Source organism: Lissotriton vulgaris, chromosome 4_1, assembly GCF_964263255.1.
Source record: "Lissotriton vulgaris chromosome 4_1, aLisVul1.2, whole genome shotgun sequence".
Taxonomy (NCBI): domain Eukaryota; kingdom Metazoa; phylum Chordata; class Amphibia; order Caudata; family Salamandridae; genus Lissotriton; species Lissotriton vulgaris.
The window spans coordinates 2,076,078,457-2,076,103,105 of record NC_141691.1 but is presented as its reverse complement, the minus strand read 5'-3'; the positions used below and the strand labels follow the sequence as shown (position 1 = coordinate 2,076,103,105).

Below are 24,649 nucleotides of genomic sequence, written 5' to 3'. Positions count from 1 at the left end.
TTTCTCATTTGCAAAGTTCGGCGCATGCGCAGAGCTAGGCAGCACCCACACCCCCGGGAATGACTGCTTCCTACAACCAGAATGGAAACAACATTCAGAGCAATGAAAACAAGTTCAATTGATGCAAAGAACTGTTAACAAAAACCATGTCCAGCTATTGTAGATCTGGCAACTTCAATAAAACAGCAACAAAAAACAAACAAGCATTGGCATAGCCAATAGGTCTCGCTTTTTGGACCTTATAAGTATTTAGTTATGCAGCAGAATATCCTTGGTACAACAATATCTACTGTTGTATGGCAAAACACTTATAAGGTCCCAAATGCGAGACCTATTGGCTATGCCAATGCTTGTCTACCCTTACTTTGGGTTAGGTTGAGTGGCAGTAGAAGCCAATGTGTTTTTCTTTTCCCTTGATTTTTCATGATGTTTTTTGTCAGTCCATATGGACGGTTCTCCACTTCAACTCTAGTAGTTGGGGACTCAAGTAGTTGGGATCCTGCTTGCTGTGCTGTCTTTTATGTCCGCGTGGCCAGCTGGCGTTTTTTGTGCTATTAGGGGTTTGATAGAGTTGTTGTGGTGTGGTGGAGTGTATGTGGTTGTTGATGGACCGAAAGGGAGAAGAGGTCTGTGTTCCCATATGTTTGCTTTTTAAAGAAGGGTGATTTGATTGTATTCTTATTTTATGGTTAACTTTGATTCCTTTATTTGCTGTGACAACTTGGATGGTGCTTTCCATGTAATAGTTTGACATGTGGCTTATTCTTTTATGCTTCGTGTGTGAAATGTTTCCATCGTTAATTTTCCCATGCTTCTTTATGATGTCTAGTTTGCTACATTGTAAACGTTCTGGAAATTGATAATATAACAGTATTGGCGACACCTTATGGAATTATTGAAAAATTGCTGCACTTTTTAAAATTTGTAAATATTTTAATTGTTCTATCTTAACTGTGACATCAATTTTTTGTAACTGCACCGCTTAATTATGCATTTTGTGTCCATGTGCTTTTTATGATTCGTTATGAATCGAAATAAAGTTGTTTTGAACTTGAACTACATTGTAAACATGAAAGCAAGATCTTCTGTTGTTATTCTTTGCTTTAGTGAAGCTTGCATGCAAAAGCTTCTATTGTTATCCTTTGTAAAGAAGGGTGATGAGTTATACCTACTGCTCAGCCTGTGTGACTGGGTGTGTTGAATGTTGGTGTGATGATGCTGTGGAATGTTGGATGAGTGTAGATTCAGTTGGAGGATGGGCTGAGCAGCATGACAGCTGCTCCTGGTGGGGCTCTTCTTATGATCTTACTTAATAAACCTACTTACATAATCCGCCTTGGAACTTGACATCCTTTATTACTACAGGCACTTTACTCCTCTCCGCAGCCTGAGGCGAACTCGGGGAAAGGATGAACGTAAGGACTGTATCAGGCACTTTCTCCTCCTGGAAGCTTGAGGGGGCTCGGGGTAGCGACAAATGTAGGGCCTGTATCAGGCACTTACTGCTCCTGGCAGCCTGAGACCGGCTTAGGGAAAGGATGATGATTGTAAGTGTATCGTGCACTTTCCCAGAGCCACCTCAGGCAGCCAGGAGGAGAAAAGATGAACGTTGGGGCTGTATCGGGCACTTTTTCCTCCCAGCAGCCTGAGGGTGCTCTGGAAAAGGATGAATGTAGGGCCTGTATTGGGCACTTACTCCTCGTGGCAGCCTGACATGAGCTCAGGGAAAGGATGAACGTGGGATCTGTAACAGACACTTACTCCTTCCCGCAGCCTTCGAGCAGCTATTGAGGAGGATGAACGTAGGATTTGTAGCAGGCATTTACTCCTCCCGGTAGCCTGAGGCGAACTCTGGGCAAACCTGAATGCAGGGCTTGTGTCAGGCACTTACTCCCCCCGGCAGCCTGAGTGGGCTCTGGGAAAGGATAAAGGATGGGCCTGCATAATGGATTTACTCCTTCCGGCAGCCTGAGGCCGGCTCAGGGAAAGCATGAATGTAATGCTTGCTAGGCGGGGCTTTAAGTGAGATGAAAACAGTGAGGGTCTCTAAATGGGCCGCGTCCTGAGAAAGATCAAACTAGAAACCTTTTCCCAGAGGTATGAACCATTAAATTAAGGTTTTAGCTTAATACTTGGAGATTAAAACCCTGTGCTTTGCACTGTGTGCTACTCAACTTGTAAGGCTTTAGCTATTGCATCCACCCATGGCACACCATAATGTAGAAACAACTAAAAGAAGCCAGTTCTCCTGGATTAGCCATTTATTGTTAGCAGTATTAGATAAACGATTAACAACAATTATTTTTTTGTGAATAATTAGAATTAAAGTGTTTCAATTTTGAAAGTATGAGCATGTGAAAATAAGCACTTAGGTCTGTGAAAGGAGGAGTGGTGTTCAGAGAATCTCAACTACTTCTGTTCTTCCCTTCACACCACTTTGCTCTGCGGTCTCTCTTCTACACCCTTTTTAGGGCCTGCGACAGCACATGTGCTCTTGGTTGTGAGAGAGATTATTTACTACTAGAGGTTTGAAGCCTGTCCGCTACTTCCCATTCGTTGCTGCCTTTTATTTGGACAGCATGTGCAAGCTTCATTTTTTCTGTTTTCATCTGGTGCATTGACCAAGTACATGATTGCTTTATCTTTGTTGCAGTTCTTCCTGTTATCATCTTGATTGAGGTCAGGGCTTTACGTGGAGGGGGGGGGGGGGGGGGGGGGGGCGGTTTATGGAAGATTTCAGATAATGGTAGGACAATAATTGGGAAAGCCAATAGGTCTCGCCTATGTTAAGTAACATTTTCTATATTAAAAGCCATCGCTTTCAGTGCACCAATATTTATAGTTTCCTGACGCTAGGTGATACTCTTTTAGCTAACACTGAGTCCTATAGCCAATGTTTATTTTATGGAGGGCTCGTCGGACTTTTCTTGTATAATGCCAAAGGTTCGAGAGTATATCGCCACATTTTCGTATTTAAATGTCTTCACTTCTTGTCCAAATACTCATTAGTAAATGTTAATTTTGCAAATTGGCAAATATTTGCAACCTGCATTGTGGTGGCACTCTGGCGAGAGATTATTTTTAAACAATGGTAGGACATTAGCATGCGTCCACGCAGCCGAGACATTTGCTGTCGCAAGCAAAAAGTTAAAATGATTTGCTAGATGATCGCTAAAAAAAAGCAGGATGAGAGGAAATATAATACGACCGGGGATCTTCTGGAAAGCCTGGAAGAATGGACTGTCCCAAGGCCACACTGGGCTTCTGAATGAGGCTGATCTTTTAGGTGAGTCAGAGACCTCAACTAAAGATGAAGTACAAAGTTATCATAAATTTCCTTGATGGTTTCCCAAACGAAAGTGGACAATGTGGCACATAAATCAGAAGTAGGTGAAATGAAGAATTCACAGGCACATGGTTGAGATGATTATAAAGATATTTTTTGAAGAGGAGACATTCTTTTTTTAAATCACTTTGCAAGGGCATTTTTTCGAGTAGTGCAAATGCTCTTATAGCATGCACTGCAAATAGATTTATACAGTCTGCGTTGTTGGTTTTGTTATTCTCAATTCACCTGAAAACCACCTGGCAGAAGACACTTTCCTGTTAAATCTACAAGTCATAAAGAAGCATAATATCAAGCGCCTCACCAATGGAGGTGTGATCGTTGTACATGGCTACATTAACACTACACAGAACAGAGGAGCTGAAGCGTGTGTTCATTGCTCCCTAATGGCGGTCTCAGCAGAACGAGTAGGAGCAGCGAACAGTCCCAAGTATCCCAAACTGTGCTGGGTAGTGATCGCTGTTTGGGATGTAGATACACTGGCAAACCCATGTTCTCCTCTTTCTTGACAGGGAAAACTTTGATCTCAGCAGAGTAAATCAGACAACTACGGGAGTAGAGATATTCCAACCCTCGTTCAGGAAATGTGAACTTATTTAGGACAAATGGAGTCCAGCTCAAGGCAAAACAATATTAGGGTAATGGACCTCTGTGAGGGATTGGAAGTTTAGGCCAAAGAAGGCTTTGTTTTGAAGCTGATTAAAACGACATGCATTTATCTGATTGGGGGGTGTACAGGTCCACCTACCAGTGACCGTGACCATCGATTTAACCACAGCGCTGCGTGCAGGATTCCCCTCCTGTGCTGGACCACAATTAAAACGGGTGTGGTCATGACGAGCTCAGCTCGTCATGGGCACACAAGCACTGTGCTGCATGACGAGCTGAGCTCGTCATGAGCATGGAAGGGGTTAACCCCTTCGTTGCTGATGACGAGCTCAGCTCGTCATCAGCCACGGGTGGCGTGTGCTGATGACGAGCTGAGCTCGTCATATAACGCGGTATTTTTTAAAATGCCGCACAGCGCAAAAATCACCACAGCAGCGATGCGGTTAAGAAACCCTCTTACCCTCTCCATAGTAAGTTGGACTATGGTAATGCTCTGTACACTGCTGTCAGTGACCATCTGCTGACTCGACTCCAAGACATTCAAACATCACCGCCAGACTGGTGTGCCACTTACCTCCAAGATCTGCGTCTGTCACATCCTGTGTTTAAAACACTTCATTGTCTGCCTATTTAATAGTGTATCACTTTGAAATTCTCTTGCCATGTTCATAGAACTCTTTATGCCAGAGGGCCCCGGTACCTTCATAGTAGAACTTAGTTTTATGAACCTACCAGGGCCATTGGGTTTCTTGCTCAACAGCGAAACTCTGTTCATGCCAGAGCAGGACTTTAATTGCTTACCTAATTAGCAGCCTGGCACTGGAACAAGATTCCTGTTAATATGAGTGTCACTTATAATTTTGAGGATTTTAAGAAGCTGCCCTATCTTTTATGGGGTGATTGCTGAAAACCAGTTATATCATCAGGCCAGGATACTGCTATCGCCTATGTTCTATCAGTACCATTGCTTGGGAGGCAATGTTAGGTAGGATAGGGTCTCTGGTTATGAGGGGTGGGAGATGGCTGCAGATATGGTACTCTCTTCAGTAATCCTTCCTAAGGCATCTGCCAGTCGTAAGGATCGACCTTCCTGCTAGTTTTCAGAAAGCATCTTAAAACTCCTCTTTTGCAATTCATAAGCTGATGTCTAATGGATGTGAGTCAAATTAAGCTCCATGTCAAGTTACTTACTCTGCGACTACTTGATGAGATGAAGCTTACCTTTTAGCGTTTATTGCATATGTATCACAGCTAATACCTCCTAGTCCATGCGGGCTACATCAGAACTCAAATATATCAACTCCTTGAAACCCCAGAATGTGCAGCTCATGATCAAGACAACAAGAGTCGTACTCCTCCTTGGCATCTCAGCATAGCATTGAGTGCTTCAAGAGCAACAGTTGCAGGAATTATTGCGTTTAACATCGCCTGGACCGTGCTGACAGCCTACCTTGATGGCTTGAAGGCTACAGTTCATTATCGACTCTGTTGCAGAGCTTGGCTGAGGCTTGGATGTGATGTACAGTCAAGAATACAAGGCCTTCATGTGATTTAACTTTATCTAACATCTTTAGGCACCTGCAGCTATCCTGCCCACCTAAAAGTGAGCTGTTTACCTGCCGCCAAAATAAGGCATTAACCAAGGTGAATACAAAGGCAAAAAATATATATTTTATTTCTTCATCAATCCAATGTGATCAGGATCAGATAAAAATACGTGTAGCACCATTTGGTATCCATCCCTCCTAGAGTTCTATAGTTGAGTTTCTGCAATAGCTTCTTGTGCAGCTAGGGAAGGGGAGATAGTACATTGGGCAAGCGAGGGACCACGCTTGGGCCTACTCATGGCCATGTGTATTAAACACACAAAAGGGAGGAACGAATGCTCCCTGTGCCTCAGGATTCAAACTATATCTCACTGACGGCATCAACCAGTCTGGGAGTGCTTGTGTTGTCTTGTGTAGTGGGTCCTCGCTTAGCTGTTCGGGGCTGACTGTTCCCATAAGGAGCAGGGTTTCACGGGCCAGGCATGTCGTGAGTGGCACAGTGCATGAAATAAATGGTTGACAGTGCTCCAGCTGTTTACACCATTTCCAAACATTCCTCCTTCAACGTTTTGTGTATTTAGTGGAGTTATGGTGCCCAACGTTTTAGGATTAGTTTCTTGGGCACCTGTTCTGAGCAGTATAGCCTCAGTCTTAGCTTGGTTACGCTGGATCCAGCTCTTGAGCTTCCAAACCTTGTCATCTGCAAGCCAATTGGTATGGAGCACCAGACCCTGCCTGTGCATGGAGGCAAGTAGTGGGCCGATATAGATGATGCTAAAAGAAGGGTGGGTTTGATCGTTGACCAGGAAAGAAAAAGCTGATGGGAAATTCCTTTCCTTTTTTGCTAAAAATACAATTTCCCGTACGTTCCATCATTAACAGGGAAACGTTTTCATAGAAAGAAATGCATGAAATGTCCAGCTGATACCAGGGGCCATTCACTAAAAATAGACCCAGCACATATTGTGAAAGTGTACTACTCAGTTCTCGGACTAATGATGAATCACTTGGCTATCGGCGCTCTCATTGCAGACTGTTGTGGTGCAGACCTCACCACACACTCCTATCAGTCCTGTCTTATCACTTATGTCAAAGAGCAAAACATGCTCGAGGCAACAACAGAGGTCGCTACAAGTAGTCATCGCTGCTCTACAAGGCGGGGCCACCTCCTCCGCGGTTAAGGGTCTCTATATCTGTACACATATACATGAGGTTTGTGGGTGCCCCACATCCTGTGTAAAATATTCTGCGCTTTGTACACACACATTGTAATGACACTCTTGGAGGCGTCCGTATGGTAATGTTAATGAGTGTTAACCATTCACCACTCGCTCCACAGTCCCCCTGCATCCCCTTACACTCGTCCACCTCACTGAGACCACCAACCTGCAGAGCTCTCTTCTTCCTGCGTGGCACCTTCACGCAAACCTTCTCAGAGCTCTGCCCGAAGATGCTCTTAGAAGAAAACAAATGCTGTCTCCCCCCTCCACCACCCCCCGCTCCGCAGGATGTCCCAAGTGACATCCACATTGAACTCCTACACCAACCACCATGCTGAAGAAACACCACCTCCTCCCCTCTCTTACTGTGCCTCACTGTGCCAGAAGCAGAACTCGCTGCTCCTTCTGAAACTCTTCCACGGACCACCCAACAACCTGAATTCTCATAATCAGCCCCTGGTACCTGATCCCTTCAGCTTCTGAATGGCCTACAGTCACTCCTGCCCTGAACTCTGCTGCATCTTAACATCCCAGTCTGGCCTTCTCTCCAAGGCCAAGTGCTATTTCTAGACTTTGCACTCTGCAGACCCCGCTCTTGCATGAATTCTCTCTGATCGGGACTGGCCTGTCCTTCCTCTCCAGCCCAGTCAGAAACTCTTGAAGCTGCTGTCCATCTCTTCAGTGCCATTTCAGGCTTCTCTAACCTGACCTCGCTCACATACTGTGCAACCGGAGTAGCAGGGACACACCGCTGGCCTGTGCCTCCCCTGCAGTGCTGGGGGCGGATCCCCTCAGGGGACCCTCACAAACGCCAAGGCCAGTGAACATGTATGTGAACCCCATCATGGTACACCACTGCCGAGTAGCATTGTTACACCAAATAGGTCAAGTTCTGGCTTTCGATATTGGACCTCTTCTTTTTTTTTTTTTTGCTTAACCATTTGAACTTCATTTTGACACTTAGCAGAATTCCTTCCGACTGTGTAAAGTTGTGTTCGTTGAGTTTGGGCTGCTTTCCAACATTCTGGAGCTCCTTCGTCATCCAGACTCTGCCTGGAAGTGTTGAATGCCTCCCGAACCGTAAGAAGATGGTGTCCTCGGCTTTGCGGCTGTTGAGGCTGGTCACCTAGAAAGAGTTCATTCTGCCCCATGAGCTCCATCACTGAGAGAACCTTGAGGCGGGACCCCGACACCGGTGGAACAGTAATAGGTCTTGTTTCTTCTGCATGCAGCGCCCTTGTATTTCACCAGTTCTGTAGTTGTTGTCTTCCTTTGGCCTTGTTTGTGTCTCTACTAGTGCAGTTCTTGTTTGCCAGGTTCTCGTACCACTTGTGTAACTTGTTTACACTCCAGCACTGCTCTGTTCTAATGCAGAGGACTTTCCTCCTCTTGGGATATTAGTGTCCAGTCACATGGGCTCGGCCACTTTGCCCACTCTCTCGATGCGCCTCCATCTTAAGAGTTGTCACCACTTGTGGTATTTCCCTGTAGTCTTGTCGGGTCATTCTGTGTGTTGTCTTCAGACCCCGGTGTTTGAGTCAGCAGTGGGCGAAGCGTTTCTCTTTACCCGCCGTTGGTTGTCGGTCCTCCTTGGACTTCTTTTGGTCCTTGGCCGAGTGTCCGCCCTTCTTTCTCTGCTGGATGGTCCCCTATGCACCTGCTTTGAGTCTTTGGGCCATATGTATCAAGCCTTTTGCGATTCGTTAAGGCCGAAATTCGCAGGATTTCTGCCTTAGCGAATCGCAAACAGCCTTTTTACCGATTTTGTAATGTATGTAAAGTTAGCAAAATAAGGAATCGCAAAAAATTGCGATTCTTTATTTTGCTTATGCATTTAAGGAATTGCAATTTTACGATTCCTTAAATGCTATCTATGAAGCTTTTTAGAATTGCGATTTCAGGTTTAGAAATTGCAAATTACCACCAACTTGTAGTTGGTGGTAATTTGCGATTTCTTGTAAATATGCACAATTGTGCATTTGTGAGGGTGGCATATGAAGCACATACATGCCCATTGGGCATGTATGTGCGCCATATGCACACACATGTAATTTACAGGGGTGCAGCAGGGTGTCCTTGAGACACCCCTGCACCCTTGAAATAATCCTCAAATTGCGATTAGCAAATTGCAAATTCGTGAATTGAGAATTATTTCAGTCATTGCTATGGGCCTCCTGGCCCATAGAAATTAATGGGAAATTATTCCTTATTTGCGAATTCGCAAATTGCAAATTCGCAAATAAGGAATGATTGGAAATCGCTAAAAAATACCGATTTTGTACATACATACCATTTAGCGATTTCCAAATAGCGATTCCTTAAAATTCGCTATTTAGAAATCGCAAATGGTGATGATGATACATATGACCCTTGGTGCTTTCCTTATTCTCTGGTGTCTCTTGCTCAAAGCTCTTGGTTTCCATCTTGTATGATTTGGATCTCTAACAGCCCGATTCATTTTTTTTTTTTTCAAATATATTTTTGTTGCAGGAATCAGCCAAAATTACATATCAGATCAGAGACGTATCTGTAAAGGAAAACAGAAGCAATAGACCCCCCGTGGGGAGCACCTCTTGTACACAGCCATTCAGCCCACAACCCGAAGGTCGGGCGGCGCATGCGATGAGTCCTTACATGAGGGTCTGGTAGTCTGCTGGTGTCGATCTGAATCAATGAGCGGTCTTCGTCTACTTTTCTGGTGACATAGGCCTTATAGTCGAAACTTCGCAATCGTTCGACTTCTACAGCTACCGCTTCCCTCGCTGCGGAAGTTCGTTCCTGAAGTTCCAGCTCGCGGAGTTTCCGGTCAGCGTTGGCCAGGTCATCAAGGATGATCCTTCGCATTCCCACCTTCTTAGTTATGCAGTAGCCACTAACCACCACCTTAAAAGCATCCCACTCCGAGGCCCTCGATCCAGCTGTGCCCTCGTTCGTCACAAAATATTCAGCGATTTTGTCCTCTAGGTCCGTCTTGAACACTAGATCCTCCAACATCTCGGGGCGCAGCTTCCAAGTGGGTACGCTAGGGACACCCGGAAACCATCGAAAATCCGCTAACGGAGGGTTGTGGTCAGAGATGGTCCTGGTCAAGTATTCAGACCGCACGGTCGCGGACACTAGTTCCGCCGATCCCAACAGCCCATCTAGTCTCACATGCAGTTCATGCATACCAGAGAAGTATGAGTAGTCCGTCAGCCCCCATTGAGTCTGCCACTCCCTTCTGCCTTTAGCCACCCGTCGGACTGGGGAGTCCGGGAGGGGGGTGTGTGAACGATCAAGATCAATGTCCACCACCGAGTTAAAGTCTCCACCCATCAGGAGGGACCCCGACAGGAAATGGGCCAAGGAGCTTGATAGCGCGGTCAGAAAAGCGAGTTGGTCCACGTTAGGCGCATAAATGCAACAAATGTTCAGAGCCCTACCCCCCAATGGGCCAGAAATCGCCACGTATCGTCCCTCTGGATCCACCACAGATGTGGTAACCTGCAGGGGTACCCCAGCTCGCACCCAGATCAACACCCCTCTCGCATAAGCTGAATATGTGGTGTAGTAAACCTGCCCTCTCCACCTACGCTGTAGCGCCAACCCTTCTGCTTTAGTAAGATGTGTCTCTTGTAGCAGCGCAATCTGCACCCCTCTGCGCACTAGGTAAGCGTGGATCTTGGGCCGTCTGGACATGGTGTGAAGGCCTCGCACATTCCAAGTGATACATTTCAGATTAGTGACATCCGCCATTGTCCCATAGTGTCTCATCTAGGTTCCTCCAGCAATGCTCAGTTATAGTTAGCTTTACAGTCAATTCAACACCAATGGCGGTCTCCCCCCCCCAATAACAACAGAACTTCCCCCTGCCGCGAACTCCCTTCCACCCTCCCCAGAACAGGTCCCAAATAGTACCATCTAGTTCCCATCCAAACCGTACCCTCAGAAAACCCCCCTTTCCCAACTAATCCTACGGTAGCCACCGCAGGTGTGCCTTAAGGGCCGAGTGGGGGTCGAGCGCCGATAAGGGGTCACCGAGTCTCAGGCTGCCGAGACCTGACCGAGCCCCAGATCATGAATATCGGGCATAAAAAAAGGCCACCCCAACCCACCCGGTGATCCATGGCCCAGCAGCGTCCTCCAGAGACCCTCCACCCTTCGCCATACTCCCCCTCCCAAATGGAATCAGCTCACCCGAGTTCATCCCTGCCCATCTAGTAGGCCTTCTGCCGAGTCAGGAGTAATCACAGGTAAGTTCACACTGTCAGTCTCCGAGTCCTCCGTGTCCGATTGGCCCGCATCTCCGCCAGGTTCCGAGTCTTCCGTGATGGGTCCACCCTGGGAGCCAGATAAGTTGGAAACCATCTCCAACACTCCTTGCCGCTCGGCTGCAGTCTCTACCTTCGAGGGTCTGCCCGGTTTACCGCGGCGGCTCCGAAGTCTTTTGGATCTCCGTTGTTGTCCAGCCTCTGACGTCGTTTGAAAGGAGGAACCAAAGCCATCCTTACCAGCCCTGTACAGTTCAAGCCAATTGCAGACGTCCTCCGGATTTTCAAAGAATTTGGTCGTGTCATCAAGGATGATGCGGAGTTTCGCTGGAAAGAGCAGGGAGTACTGGATGCCCTCGCTCCGCAACTCTCGTTTGACCGCTAGGAAAGAGGTCCGCTTGCGCTGGGTCTCATAAGTGTAGTCAGGGAAAATGTTCACTTGACTGTTCTCCACCTGGTACGGGCCTTTGTGGCTGGCGGCATTGAGGAGAAGATCTCTGTCCCGGAAATGTAATAATCGCGCCACCACCGGGCGCCGGGAACCGCCTTGTTGAGGAGGTCTGGCCGGTACCCTGTGTGCCCGCTCCAGGGTGTAAAAGGAGGAGAGCCCTTTGGGTGCCACTTCAGTCCGGAGCCAATTCTCCAGATAGGCCACCATGTCGCCATTTTCAATCTTCTCCGGTAGGCCCACCACACGGATGTTATTCCTCCTGTTACGCCCTTCAGCGTCCTCCGCTCGTCTCTCCAAATCACCGATCCGGGTTAGGGCATCTTTTATCGTAGCGGCCAGGGTCTTTTGCGCTGGTTCCAAGACCCCCATCGAGCTCTCCACTTCCTTGACCCTGTTCGAGAGCTTACCATGGTCTGCGCTGAGAAGGCCCAAACTCGTTGCGACTTGAGCAATGTCCTGGTGTAAGGCCGATCGTGTATCTGCGATCACCTCTAGGATCCTATCAAATTGTTGCTGTAGGTGAGGGCCTCCGGACCTCTCCGGGTCATGTCGGTCGTCTTTATCCGGAGCCTCCGTGTCCGAGACTGCTGGAGTGCCACCTTTAGGTCCCCTTGGTTTCCCCATGGCGGCCATGCTTTGCAGTGGGGGGCTCGACAGACGGCCAGGCAGGGGGGATCTCAGCTGATTGCCTTCCGGTGTACGGCCGTGGTGATATAGGCCTTCTACCGGTCCCAGCGTAGTGGTGCGAAGTTCCCCCACTAGTCAGCCCTCCTGTGGTGAGCCGCAACCGCGTCTCCGGGAGCAACAGAGGGGGGAAGAAGGAGTAATCACCGCCAGGCAACGTAGTCCCGCCGGACCAAGTTAGGCCTCGATCTGCCGCCACCGATGTAGCCGAACCTCCGGCAGGTCATCCGGGTGTTGTATCGCCGCTTGCAATGTCCCCCAGGACCCGGACTCAATGGCGTCGAGCACCCTCCCTGTTAGTTTCAGGATCTAGACGGAGTAAGTTCGTCCGTTTTGGACGGTTCAGCGCCTCCAGCCGCGCCCTCCGGCAGCGAGGGCCCTCGCGACGCCGACAGATTGATCAGCGATCGTCCGGGAGGGTCTTCGGTGTCTGTAATCTCCTGGGCCGTCGGAAGGACCGCCGCCTCTCCGAGGGAAGAGATGGAAAGGAGGCGAGCGCGGAACCGGCGGTCTCTTCCGGGCCGAGATTCTCTCCAGTTCTATCGAGCTGGGACGGGCGCCATCTTGAGCTCTGCTCTGCCTCCTCCGCAACTTCGGTTTTCGTCAAGACCAGTCGGTTTCCGGGGTTCTTCAGGTGCCCCGCCAAGTCGGCCTCACTGCGCTCTTCAGTTTGAGGGGATCAGGGCGCTTAAGACCCTCGGGATTCAGGATAAATGCGGGCTCAGTCTCGGAGCCGAGCTCTCAGGTGACCACCGCCATCAGCGTCCAAACCACGCCCCCTAACAGCCCGATTCATGAAGCTAATTTGCGATCGCAATTGCTGCGAATTGGCAATTGCGATCGCAAATTGAGTAAAAGCTATTCATGACATTGAAAATCGCAAAAGTGCGTAAGCGCTAAATAAAAATAGCGATTTCGCAAATAAATTCGCAGAATCCTGAAACCTGCCCATTTGCGATTTAGAAATAGCGAGAAACCAAGGATTCTGCAAATTCATTTGCGAAGTCGCTAAATAATCGCTATTGCCATTCATGAAATTTCACAGATTGTGAAAAACACGAAAATCGCTATTAGCGACGCGCAATTTAAGGAGAACATAAACCAGGTGGTAACCAGCAAAAAAAAAAAGTTGATTAAAGTTAACTGAATACAGGAACTGGCCTGACCAAACACACTAAAGGACATGCAGCTGGAGACTGAGGACTCTCACAATGCCAGGACTCTACATGGTGGTCAGGCGGCGTAGGCTGCAGCGAGCAGCACAGAACAAGCGTAGGATCCCGGAGCAGATATTCCGGCAGCGGGTCACCCTTCTGGGCCAAACCAGGGAGCAAATCTATGCCAAGTACCGCCTAAGTGGCCCAATGATCATTAAGCTGATCCAGGGCCTAGACCCCCTGCTGCAGCATCCAACAAGGAGAACCAATGCCGTCCCCACCCATGTACAGGTATTGTGCAGCCTGCACCTACTGGCCTCCGGAAGCTTCCAGGGGATAGTTGCTGTCGCTGGAGGCATATCCCAGCCCACCATGTCCCGCTGCCTAAGGAGTGTCCTGGATGCAATGCTGACCCGGCTACACCACTACATTTCATTCCCCACCACCCAACAGGACATAAATGACACCAAGCTGAAATTCTACAACATTGACCATTTTCCGCATGTTATTGGATGCATTGACTGTACTCATATCCACATCTGCCCACCAGCACAAACTGAATACATGTACCGCAACTGCAAGTCCTACCACTCCCTCAATATCCAGATGGTGTGCAACGCAAAGAATTATATCTCGGACATAGTGGCACAATATCCGGGCAGCACACATGACTCCTTCATCTTCCGGCACAGCGGCATTCACACACGACTGGCAAGGGGAGACTTTGGCGAAGGACATCTACTGGCTAAGTACACATGTCCCCAAATACTACACTTTGATCATGTATCTGCGCAGAATAGGCACTCGCCCTGTGCTCATTACCCGCAGGTGACAGCGCCTACGGTCTACGTGAGTACCTCCTCACCCCATACCTCAACCCTGCCACACCACAGCAACGGCGTTACAATGCTGCACACATACGGACAAGAAATTGCATAGATAGGACATTTGGCCTATTGAAGAGCCGTTTCCGCATACTGCACAAGACTGGTGGGTCCATCAAATACACACCTGAGGTCTGCTGCCGCATCGTGGCCGTGTGTGCAATACTCCACAGCATTGCTACCAAGCGCAGGATACCAGTGGAGATATCTGGCAGTGAGTCTGAAGGAGACAACCGGCCGCCTCCACATGTACGTCATGCACGCGGAGAAGATCCTGCTGAAGGACACAGGCGCCGCAACCACATCACTATGAACTATTTCTAGTGCACACATTCCCCTATCGCAACACTGCACCCATGCATGACAAATATAATAATGACATGAGTGTGAATCAAGTTTGACCATTACTCTTTATTGTTTATTCACAATAAATTGGCCTTTAAGTATTCAACTGTCTGATGGAGAGAGTATTGCTCCATACCTCCCCATGCTGGGGTAGGGGGTTTGCAGGGGTTGACTGCATGGCCTCCCTCTGAGTGTCAGAGACCTCACGGTCGGTGACGACGAGACGCCCCAAGTCGTCTCTCCGCATCCTGGGGGACAGTGTTGGCCCTAGTTGCTGATGTTGGCCTGCTGCTGTGGCGACGTGCAGGCATCGGTGTCAAGGATGCACTGCTGTTGGTTGACGCAGCCTAACTTGCGTCGTCAGCCCCCTCTGCTTCTTCATGGGCAGTGGCCTGTCTGCCGAGCACTGCTGCGGTGAGTAGGTCTAGTGACCTGGCCACATCCTGGCAACACTGCACCATCTGAGCCTGCATGGCGAGTGACCTTCGTGCCAACTGAGATGTAGCATTACCAACTACATGATTGGACCTAGTGTAGGCTGACAGGCGGGCCAGTAGTTGGCGGTGGCGTCGACGGGTCATGTCCTGCTGGGCTACAAGCAGCAGGTTGTTTTCACGGACTGCAGCGGTCATCTGGGCTATCTGTTGGCCGTTCGCCTGCATCTGTGTGAGCATTGCTGCCATATGACTCGCCTGTGTGCGATGCACCGCCAGCATGCGGCGTTCGATAGCCAGGCCTGGATCTGGTGTTTCAAGTGCCCTGCCGGTGCCTGCTGGGCCTTGGCGCTGCTGGCGCCTCAGTGCGCTGGTGTGTGACCTGGCACCAGCTGTGCGCCTCGTCTGCCTCCGAGGCGCTGGTGGTGGAGCCTGTACCACTGCTGTGGCTGTTTGCTGGGGGGTTGGCTGCACGGCTGTGGCTGCAGGGGTGGCCCTGTCCACACGGGGTGGTGGTGGTGTTGGTGGTGGTGGGAGCACTGCTGGTGGCTGTGATGGGCCGGGTCGTTGGGAGGACTGGCCCTTACCCTCAGTGTCCTCCTGGCTCTCGGCGATGTGCAGCGCCTCGCTGTCTGTGCTGGCTTGCTCACCTGCACCTGTAATGTGAAAGGGTGCATGATTAAAGTTATGTATCTTGCGCAGGCAATGTTGATACATGCATGCAGCCGTGCTTTCCCTGACTGGCTTTTGGATTTACTTTGCATTGACTGCTCTGGCAGTATTGGGCTAACTGCGGGTACATGATTACACTACAACTTCCGCAATGCAATGGGGCTTTTTTGGTGAGCATGGGCTGCATTGTTGGGGATGTCCTGTTGCTAGCTCAGGACTTAAGGGCATTGTTGGGGGACTGGGTCGCAGTCGCATGGCACTTAACTTCAGGTTGTTGGCTGGGTTGTGATGAGTCCAGCTGAAGGAGCCCCCACGCAGGCTTCTGGCGCAATGGTGTCCTCAATCAGGTCCTCCAATGGGGTGTTCGGTGTGGCTACAGGTTCCCCTCCACCGGTGGCCAGTCACTCCCCAAGCCTCTCAGCAATCCGCTCCTTAGAACGACCTCTCAGGTCGTACCAGCGCTTTTTTAGGTCGTCAATGGAGCGCTGGGTCACACCAACAGAATTGACCTTCGCGCGGATGCGCTGCCAGACCCTGCGCTTCTCTGCCTCTGGCACCCTCCAGGAGTCTTTTCCAAAGAGCCTGGCATGATCCTTGCAGACCCCCTCAATTAGGTGCTCCAGTTCTAATTCTGAAAACTTTATTTTCCTCTTTCTCTCCTGCCCACTGCTCCCTGCTGCATCCTGGGACATCTTGGGATTCTTTTTTTCTGGCTGGGGTGCTGCACAGTGTTGGTTTTGGTGCTCCTCAGTTTCCTGCTGTCACTCCCTGGCTCTGTGTTCTGTTTGTGGGTGTGGTGAGCCTACTTCCTGGTTGTGATGTCATCAGTGGGCTCGAAATGCGACTTCCCGTTTTTGCGATCTCGCAGTTAGCGAGAGCGCAAATAGCGATATCGCAATTTGCGATATCGCAATTTCTGCATAGGAAATTGACGATTCTGCGATTATTTTGCGATTGCGGCAAGATTGCAATCGCCAATTGCGATCTATTGCGAATCGCATTTTTTTATCGCATTTGTACATGAATTCCATTCTGCGATTCTCAAATTGCGATTCGCATTTTTTCGCAATTTGCTAATCGCAGGATGGTACCTTCATGAATCTGGCTGTAAGTGCTGTCCACTCCCCTTCAAACATAAATCTTGTGAATGCATATTTTTGGTAGTGATTAACACGAACAACACAACTAATCGTATATCCCACTGAATTTGTGTTTTTGGACTTGGAGTTATCTGCACGCATCTCAGACTCCTGCTTGATGCATACAGTGAGGATTGAAAAGCTGCCTCCTGCCATCAGCCCTTCTTGGGCAGAAGACCTGTGTCCCCTTCCCTGCATTGCCAGGTTGTACTCTACTTCTCATCCCTCATAGACCTGGCCCCAGCACTTGACTGCAACCCAACGCCCAGGTCATCCAGGCAGTGGGTGCTGTGCAGCACCTGTAGTCCTTTCCCTGGTTGTAAAGGCCTCAAGCTGAGCGCGCTGTGTTAGCTTTTGTAGGGTGAAGAGCTGTGGAAAGGCCTGGCAGCTTACAAAGTACAGCACGAGGAAGGCCCCCCTGTTGGCATGTTCAATCTGCAGTCTCAGAGGCAACCTGTGAGATGCACTCGACAGTACTGTCTGTCCTGCGAGCTCCCTGATGCAGTGTCGGGCAGGTCCTCTGACAGATACTTCCCCTCTCCTCTACACATCTCTTAGAAGCCGGTGCTTTGCACGCAGCACTTGCACTTCTTTCCATTTGTACTTTTATTATCTAAGCAACGACATGATCTGAATGATGTTAAATGCTAAACGCAATCCATGTCGTAAAGAGTTGACATCTACAGTTCTTCAGATGTCAGAAAGGGCTCAGGCTCTGATCAATCTGCACTAAGCACTTACACTTCTTTTCTTTTCCACGTTTTCACAGCAATGAAATGATTTGGATGATGTTAAATGCATAGTCACTGATTCATGATACATTTTTTCTCTAAAGTATACTGCAATATTGCAATATGGTTTTTCACCTGCCCCAAAAAAAGTTTCCCCTGTTCATTGCAAGAGTTTGTGTCTTGTCTCTTGAGAGCATGTCTGGTACGTTCTATCCTGTGCAGACTGACGATGCCCTGCACAGGCTGGCTGTGTTTTGGGGTTGAGTCAGTACGTTGCCATTTTGAGCAGGCTGTCCCAGAGTTGATTTTGTACATTGATACTATGTGCATGTGTCTCAGTAGAGATGATTATGTACGCGGATGCTTTGTGGAGGCTGTCACAGAGCTACTTTTGTGCGTTTGTCATATGCAGGCTGTCTCAGAGGGTTCTTGTACGTCGGTGCCCTGTTCAGGCTGTCTCAGAGGGTTCTTGTACGTCAGTGCCCTGTGCAGGCGTCTCAAAGGGTTCTTGTCCGTCGGTGCCCTGTACAGGTGTCTCGGAGGGTTCTTGTACGTCGGTGCCCTGTTCAGGCTGTCTCAGAGGGTTCTTGTACGTCGGTGCCCTGTTCAGGCTGTCTCAGAGGGTTCTTGTACGTCAGTGCCCTGTGCAGGCGTCTCAAAGGGTTCTTGTACGTCGGTGCCCTGAGCAGACCAGGATGTGTCAGAGGGTTCTTGTATGTCGGTGCCCTGAGCAGACCAGACTGTCTCAGAGGGTTCTTGTCCGTCGGTGCCCTGTACAGGCGTCTCGGAGGGTTCTTGTACGCTGGTGCCCTGTTCAGGCTGTCTCAGAGGGTTCTTGTACATTGGTGCCCTGAGCAGACTAGACTGTCTCAGAGGGTTCTTGTCCGTCGGTGCCCTGTGCAGGCTGTCTCAGAGGGTTCTTGTACGTCAGTGCCCTGTGCAGGCGTCTCAAAGGGTTCTTGTACGTCGGTGCCCTGAGCAGACCAGGATGTCTCAGAGGGTTCTTGTACGTCGGTGCTCTGTGGAGGCTGTCTCAGAGGGTTCTTGTACTTTGGTGCCCTGAGCAGACCAGACTGTCTCAGAGGGTTCTTGTGCGTCGGTGCCATGTGGAGGCTGCCTCAGAGGGTTCTTGTACGTCGGTGCCCTGTTCAGGCTGTCTCAGAGGGTTCTTGTACGTCTGTGCCCGGAGCAGACCAGACTGTCTCAGAGGGTTCTTTTCCGTCGGTGCCCTGTGCCGGCTCTCTCAGAGGGTTCTTGTACGTTGGTGCCCTGTGCAGGCGGTCTCAGAGGGTTCTTGTACATTGGTGCCCAGTGCAGACCAGACTGTCTCAGGTGGTTCTTGTACATTGGTGCACTGTGCAGTCGGTCTCAGAAGGTTCTTGTTTGTCGGTGCCCTGTGCAGGCGTCTCAGAGGGTTCTTGTAAGTCAGTGCCCTGTGCGGGCGTCTCAGAGGGTTCTTCTACATCGGTGCCCTGTGCAGGCGTCTCAGAGGGTTCTTGTCCGTCTGTGCCCTGTGCAGGCGTCTCAGAGGGTTCTTGTACTTCGGTGCCCTGTGCAGGCGTCTCAGAGGGTTCTTGTACTTCGGTGCCCTGCGCAGGCGTCTTAGAGGGTTCTTGTACGTCGGTGTCCTGTTCAGGCTGTCTCAGAGGGTTCTTGTACGTCAGTGCCCTGTGCAGGCTCTCTCAGAGGGTTCTTGTACGTCAGTGCCCTGTGCAGACGTCTCAGAGGGTTCTTGTCCGTCGGCACCCTGTGCAGGGGTCTCAGAGGGTTCTTGTCCGTCGGCACCCTGTGCAGGGGTCTCAGAGGGTTCTTGTACGTCAGTGCCCTGTGCAGGCTCTCTCAGAGGGTTCTTGTACGTCAGTGCCCTGTGCAGGCATCTCAGAGGGTTCTTGTATGTCGATGCCCTGTGTAGGTGGTCTCAGAGGTTCTTGTCTGTCGGTGCCCTGTGCAGGGGTCTCAGAGGGTTCTTGTACTTCGGTGCCCTGTGCAGGCATCTTAGAGGGTTCTTGTCTGTCGGTGCCCTGTGCAGGCATCTCAGAGGGTTCTTGTACGTCAGTGCCCTGTGCAGGCGTGTCGGAGGGTTCTCTTACGTCGGTGCCCTGTTCAGGCTGTCTCAGAGGGTTCTTAAACATTGGTGCCCTGAGCAGACCAGACTGTCTCAGAGGGTTCTTGTCCGTCGGTGCCCTGTGCAGGCTCTCTCAGAGGGTTCTTGTACGTCGGTGCCCTGTGTAGGTGGTCTCAGAGTGAGGAAAAGTAGAAAATGACTCCGTCTCCCCACCAGGGATCTATCCAGCAGTTTGCATAATAAAGCAGCAAAGGAATTGACAGCCAATCTGTAAAATTAAAAGACATCTTTATTATAATTAATTATGAGGCTTCGTCGTCCAACCGTAGTTTTACAGCTGAAAGAGGGAGCCTCCCTGAGCTTTCTCAGGCAGGCCTTTTATACAAAAAGTTTGGCCCTAGGCTCACATTCTTGCTGTGAAACACATCATTGTAGGTCGCTCCCATGGTACCATAACAAAGCAGGCTATAATTATGAATTCCATTCTACTTGCCCAAACTGACCAACCCATCTTCCATCATGAACATATGTCAAACTTCACATATTTTCCTGTGCAGACCGGAGAAACTCACAATAGAACTGGTTTCCTCCCCATCATATAAACGGTCACCTCCCCATTGTAAAAGCCCAGAAGCAGAGAAACAGAGCCAGGTGTGGAAGATAGAAATGTAGGATAAGGGATGCTTGTGGGTCATAAACAGGCATGGCTACTGTATTCGGTCTTCTAATCTTGCTCAGGCCAATGTACACAACAAGTTGCTCAGATCTTTAATATAGATTGACTAGAGGGCATGGACTGGTTTGGTGAGGCCAAAATCACATAGGCAGATTCAGCCTGTTCAGGTCAAATGGGAGTCAGGAAGAACTCAAGCTAAGGGGTACGTGTCCTTTAATACTTGCTCTACCAGAATCATTGGCTCATGTATATGCCTATTTAAAGGGCAACAACTAAAATGGACGCTGTTCACAACCTGGGGCCTGTGGGCTCAGAATGAATTTGCCAACAACTCCTGCATGCATCATTGTATCGTGATGAAAATACACACACAAAGAACCTCAAGAGGTTCTTGTACATTGGTGCCCAGTGCAGACCAGACTGTCTCAGAGGGTTCTTGTCCGTCGGTGCCCTGTGCAGGCGGTCTCAGAGGGTTCTTGTATGTCGGTGCCCTGTGCAGGCGTCTCAGAGGGTTCTTGTACATCGGTTCCCTGTGCAAGCAGTCTCAGAGGGTTCTTGTACATTGGTGCAAGTGCAGACCAGACTGTCTCAGAGGGTTCTTGTACGTTGGTGATCTGTGCAGGCGGTCTCAGAGGGTTCTTGTGCGTCGGTGCCCTGTGCAGGCTGTCTCGGAGTGTTCTTGTGCCGGCTGTCTCGGAGGGTTCTTGTAAGTCGGTACCCTGTGCAGGCTGTCTCGGAGGGTTCTTGTCCATCGGTGCCCTGTGCAGGCATCTCAGAGGGTTCTTGTATGTCGATGCCCTGTGCAGGCATCTCAGAGGGTTCTTGTATGTCGGTGCCCTGTGCAGGCTGTCTCAGAGGGTTCTTGTACGTCGGTGCCCTGTGCAGGCTGTCTCAGAGGGTTCTTGTCCGTTGGTGCTCTGTGCAGGCATCTCAGATGGTTCTTGTGCGTCGGTGCCCTGTGCAGGCTGTCTCGGAGTGTTCTTGTGCCGGCTGTCTCGGAGGGATTTTGTATGTCGGTGCCCTGTGCAGGCGTGTCAGAGGGTTCTTGTCCATCGGTGCCCTGTGCAGGCATCTCAGAGGGTTCTTGTATGTCGATGCCCTGTGCAGGCATCTCAGAGGGTTCTTGTATGTCGGTGCCCTGTGCAGGCTGTCTCAGAGGGTTCTTGTACGTCGGTGCCCTGTGCAGGCTGTCTCAGAGGGTTCTTGTCCGTTGGTGCTCTGTGCAGGCATCTCAGATGGTTCTTGTATGTCGGTGCCCTGTGCAGGCTGTCTCAGAGGGTTCTTATACATCGGTGCCCTGTGCAGGCGTCTCAGAGGGTTCTTGTCCATCGGTGCCCTGTGCAGGCATCTCAGAGGGTTCTTGTACACCGGTGCCCTGTGCAGGCTGTCTCAGAGGGTTCTTGTTTGTCAGGGCCCTGTGCAGGCATCTCGGAGGGTTCTTGTCTGTTGGTGCCCTGTGCAGGCTGTATCGGAGGGTTCTTGCTCGTCGGTGCCCTGTGCAGGCGTCTCAGAGGGATTTTGTATGTCGGTATCCTATGCAGGTGTCTCAGAAGGTTCTTGTACATCGGTGCCCAGTGCAGGTTGTCTCAGAGGGTTCTTGTCAGTCGGTGCCCTGTGCAGGCGTCTCAGAGGGTTCTTGTCCGTCGGTGCCCTGTGCAGGTGTCTCAGAGGGTTCTTGTCCGTCGGTGCCCTGTGCATGCATCTCAGAGGGTTCCTGTACGTCAGTGTCCTGTGCAGGCATCTCAGAGGGTTCTTGTACATCGGTGCCCGGTGCAGGCTGTCTCAGAGGGTTCTTGTACATCGGTGCCCTGTGCAGGCTCTCTCTGAGTTTTCTTGTACGTCGGTGCCCTGTGCAGGCATCTCAGAGGGTTCTTGTCAGTCGGTGCCCTGTGCAGGCGTCTCAGAGGGTTCTTGTACATCGGTGCCCTGTGCAGGCGTCTCAGAGGGTTCTTGTCCGTCGGTGCCCTGTGCATGCATCTCAGAGGGTTCTTGTACGTCGGTGCCCTGTGCATGCATCTCAGAGGGTTCTTGTACGTCGGTGCCCTGTGCAGGCATCTCAGAGGTTTGTTGTACATCGGTGCCCAGTGCAGGCTGTCTCAAAGGATTCTTGTACGTCGGTGCCCGGTGCAGGCTCTCTCGGAGGGTTCTTGTACGTCGATGCCCTTTGCAGGCTGTCTCAGAGGGTTCTTGTACATTGGTGCTCAGTGCAGACCAGACTGTCTCAGAGGGTTCTACTACGTTGGTACCCTATGCAGGCGGTCTCGGAGGTTTCTTGTCTATCGGTGCCCTGTGCAGGCATCTCAGAGGGTTCTTGTATGTCGGCGCCCTGTGCAGGCTGTTTCAGAGGGTTCTTGAACGTCGCTGCCCTGTGCAGACCAGACTGTCTCAGTAGAATTGGTTTAGTCGAGAGTGGCTCTGTTCTGGGTTTCTCTGTTTAGACTGTTTCTGTCCTCTGCAAGACTTGGTGTCCATTGTACAAGCTGTCTCTTTAGAGCACTTCTTTTACCTCTACAACTTGTGTACGCTCCTTTTACATATGTTGTAATTGATTACCATGAGCTGGTTGTTTATGTCTTGTGCTAGTAATGTTTGATCTGCCGTGTGTGCTTCTGGTCTCACCCCTCTCCATCCATCCCACAGTTGCGGTTGTGTCGTTACCACCTGTTGCTGCTTCAGAAGACTCACAGCCAGCGTCCTCTGCCATTGGTGACGTGTCTCAGAGGTGTGGGCTCCCAGTCATTCAGGTAAGATAGCTTCAGTGTAGCTGTCCCTTGAAACATCTGTGCCATGGTGCCTGGTCCACTAGCTGCTCCCATGAGAAACTCGGATACTCTATCTTAATACACTGAAATAACTCTATGATCAGGATCCCCCAGCCCCTCCCGTTGGGGTCCTTGGATGTGGTACATTATTTTCCCACCCACACACCCAAGATGAATGGGAGCTCCCATTATGCCCACCCCGCCTCCTGAAGTGTGAGCTCTCTGTATTGTGACACCCACCTCCCTCCCCCCCCCCACACAAAGTAACAGCTTTTAATGATGGCCTCTGAGTAGAGGATGTTGAAACGCCCTCCCTGTGACAGTTATTCAGAGCCTGGGCCTCAACCCAGTCCACTTGCACTTCAAGTCCATGAATTACTCTGTCCATTCCCCCTCCCACACCCTCACATGATTGGCTTCTTATTACCTCCTTGCCTATCATTCTTCTCCATGAAGAGCTTTATGCAGCTGAAAAGTCCAACATGATTTACATATTCATTTAGGTTATGACATCTTCCACTTACTCTCTCAAACCCTAACTTTCCCTTAGAGCACTTGTATGCACTGTTTCCTTCCCTTGCTTCATTCTTCTCTCCTTTTTCAATCCATCTCTTTGTTCCCTCCTGCTCTCCTTCCCTGTTTCCTGTCTTCAACCTACACCCACTCCAGTTTACCTTTTGCCTCCATCACTCCATCCACTCTTCTCCTCTACCCTTTCTGCTATCCTCTCTCATTTTCCTTTTTATCCTGAGGTTCTCTGTCCCCCTTCCAGTTTTCCCAATGATCATTTGTTTTGGTCTCCACCTCTTTTTGTTCTCAGTTCCACTTGCATGCCCGCTGTCCTTCCCTTTGTCATCTTATCCTTGGCTCAAAGGGACAGCGTTGCCGACAGCAATAGATGGTCCAGGGGGTCTCAGGTCTTCTGTCCTTTTGTATGTATCTATGTGCAGTGGTGTCCGTAGCGTGGTCATCCTTGCACAGCCAGCGCATCTGTGTTCACATGTTATGTTATGTGATCTTGTAGATCTCGCAGCTGCCCTAGCGAAGAGGCGTCCCGGCGCTGATCACCTTAGACTGGTCCTGTCTATGTATCTGTTTGCTGTGGCATCCACGGCTTGCTCATTTCCATTTCCATTTTCCATTTTATTTCATTTGTATCCCGCATAAATCACCCGAAGGTCTCAGAGCGCTAGCAGGCAGAAAGGATCCTCATGACCAACTGATCCAGGAAGTAGGAGGGCTCAACTAGCTAGAAGAGCCAGGTTTTTAGCTATTTTCGAAATTTCATGTGATCAGGCTCTAACCTCAACTGAATGGGGGGAGGGAGTTCCAGGCTTCTGGGGCAGTTTTACTGAAGGCTCTGTCTCCATTTCTGACTGTTCGAACTCTGGGTACAGAGAGAAGGGCTTTGCTAGAAGAGCGTAGCATTCTGCTTGGGACGTGGTTCTTGAGCTTATGTTCGGGATAGACCGGTCCATAACTATTTACAGCTTTATGGACTAGGCAGCATAGTTTGAACTTTATGCATGTTTGTAGGGGGAGCCAGTGCAGAGTCTTGAGGCAGGCTGCTGAAGGGGTACGAGGGGGTAGATCTTGTACTAACCTAGCAGCAGTGTTTTGGAGGACTTGCAGTCGATTCAGTAGTGTTGGGTTGATGGCTGAAAAAAGGGGATTTCC

General features: G+C 50.0%; 1 protein-coding gene across 2 annotated transcripts in view; it reads left to right on the top strand.

The window, feature by feature from the left end:
- ADCK5 (aarF domain containing kinase 5) overlaps positions 1–24,649 on the top strand; it is a 249,863-nt gene that overhangs the window by 27,209 nt on the left and 198,005 nt on the right. For both annotated transcript variants that reach the window (XM_086966521.1, XM_086966523.1), the window contains exon 2: positions 22,851–22,954. In XM_086966521.1, the coding sequence (XP_086822647.1) occupies positions 22,851–22,954 (104 nt within the window). The remainder of the gene's footprint in view (positions 1–22,850; positions 22,955–24,649) is intronic.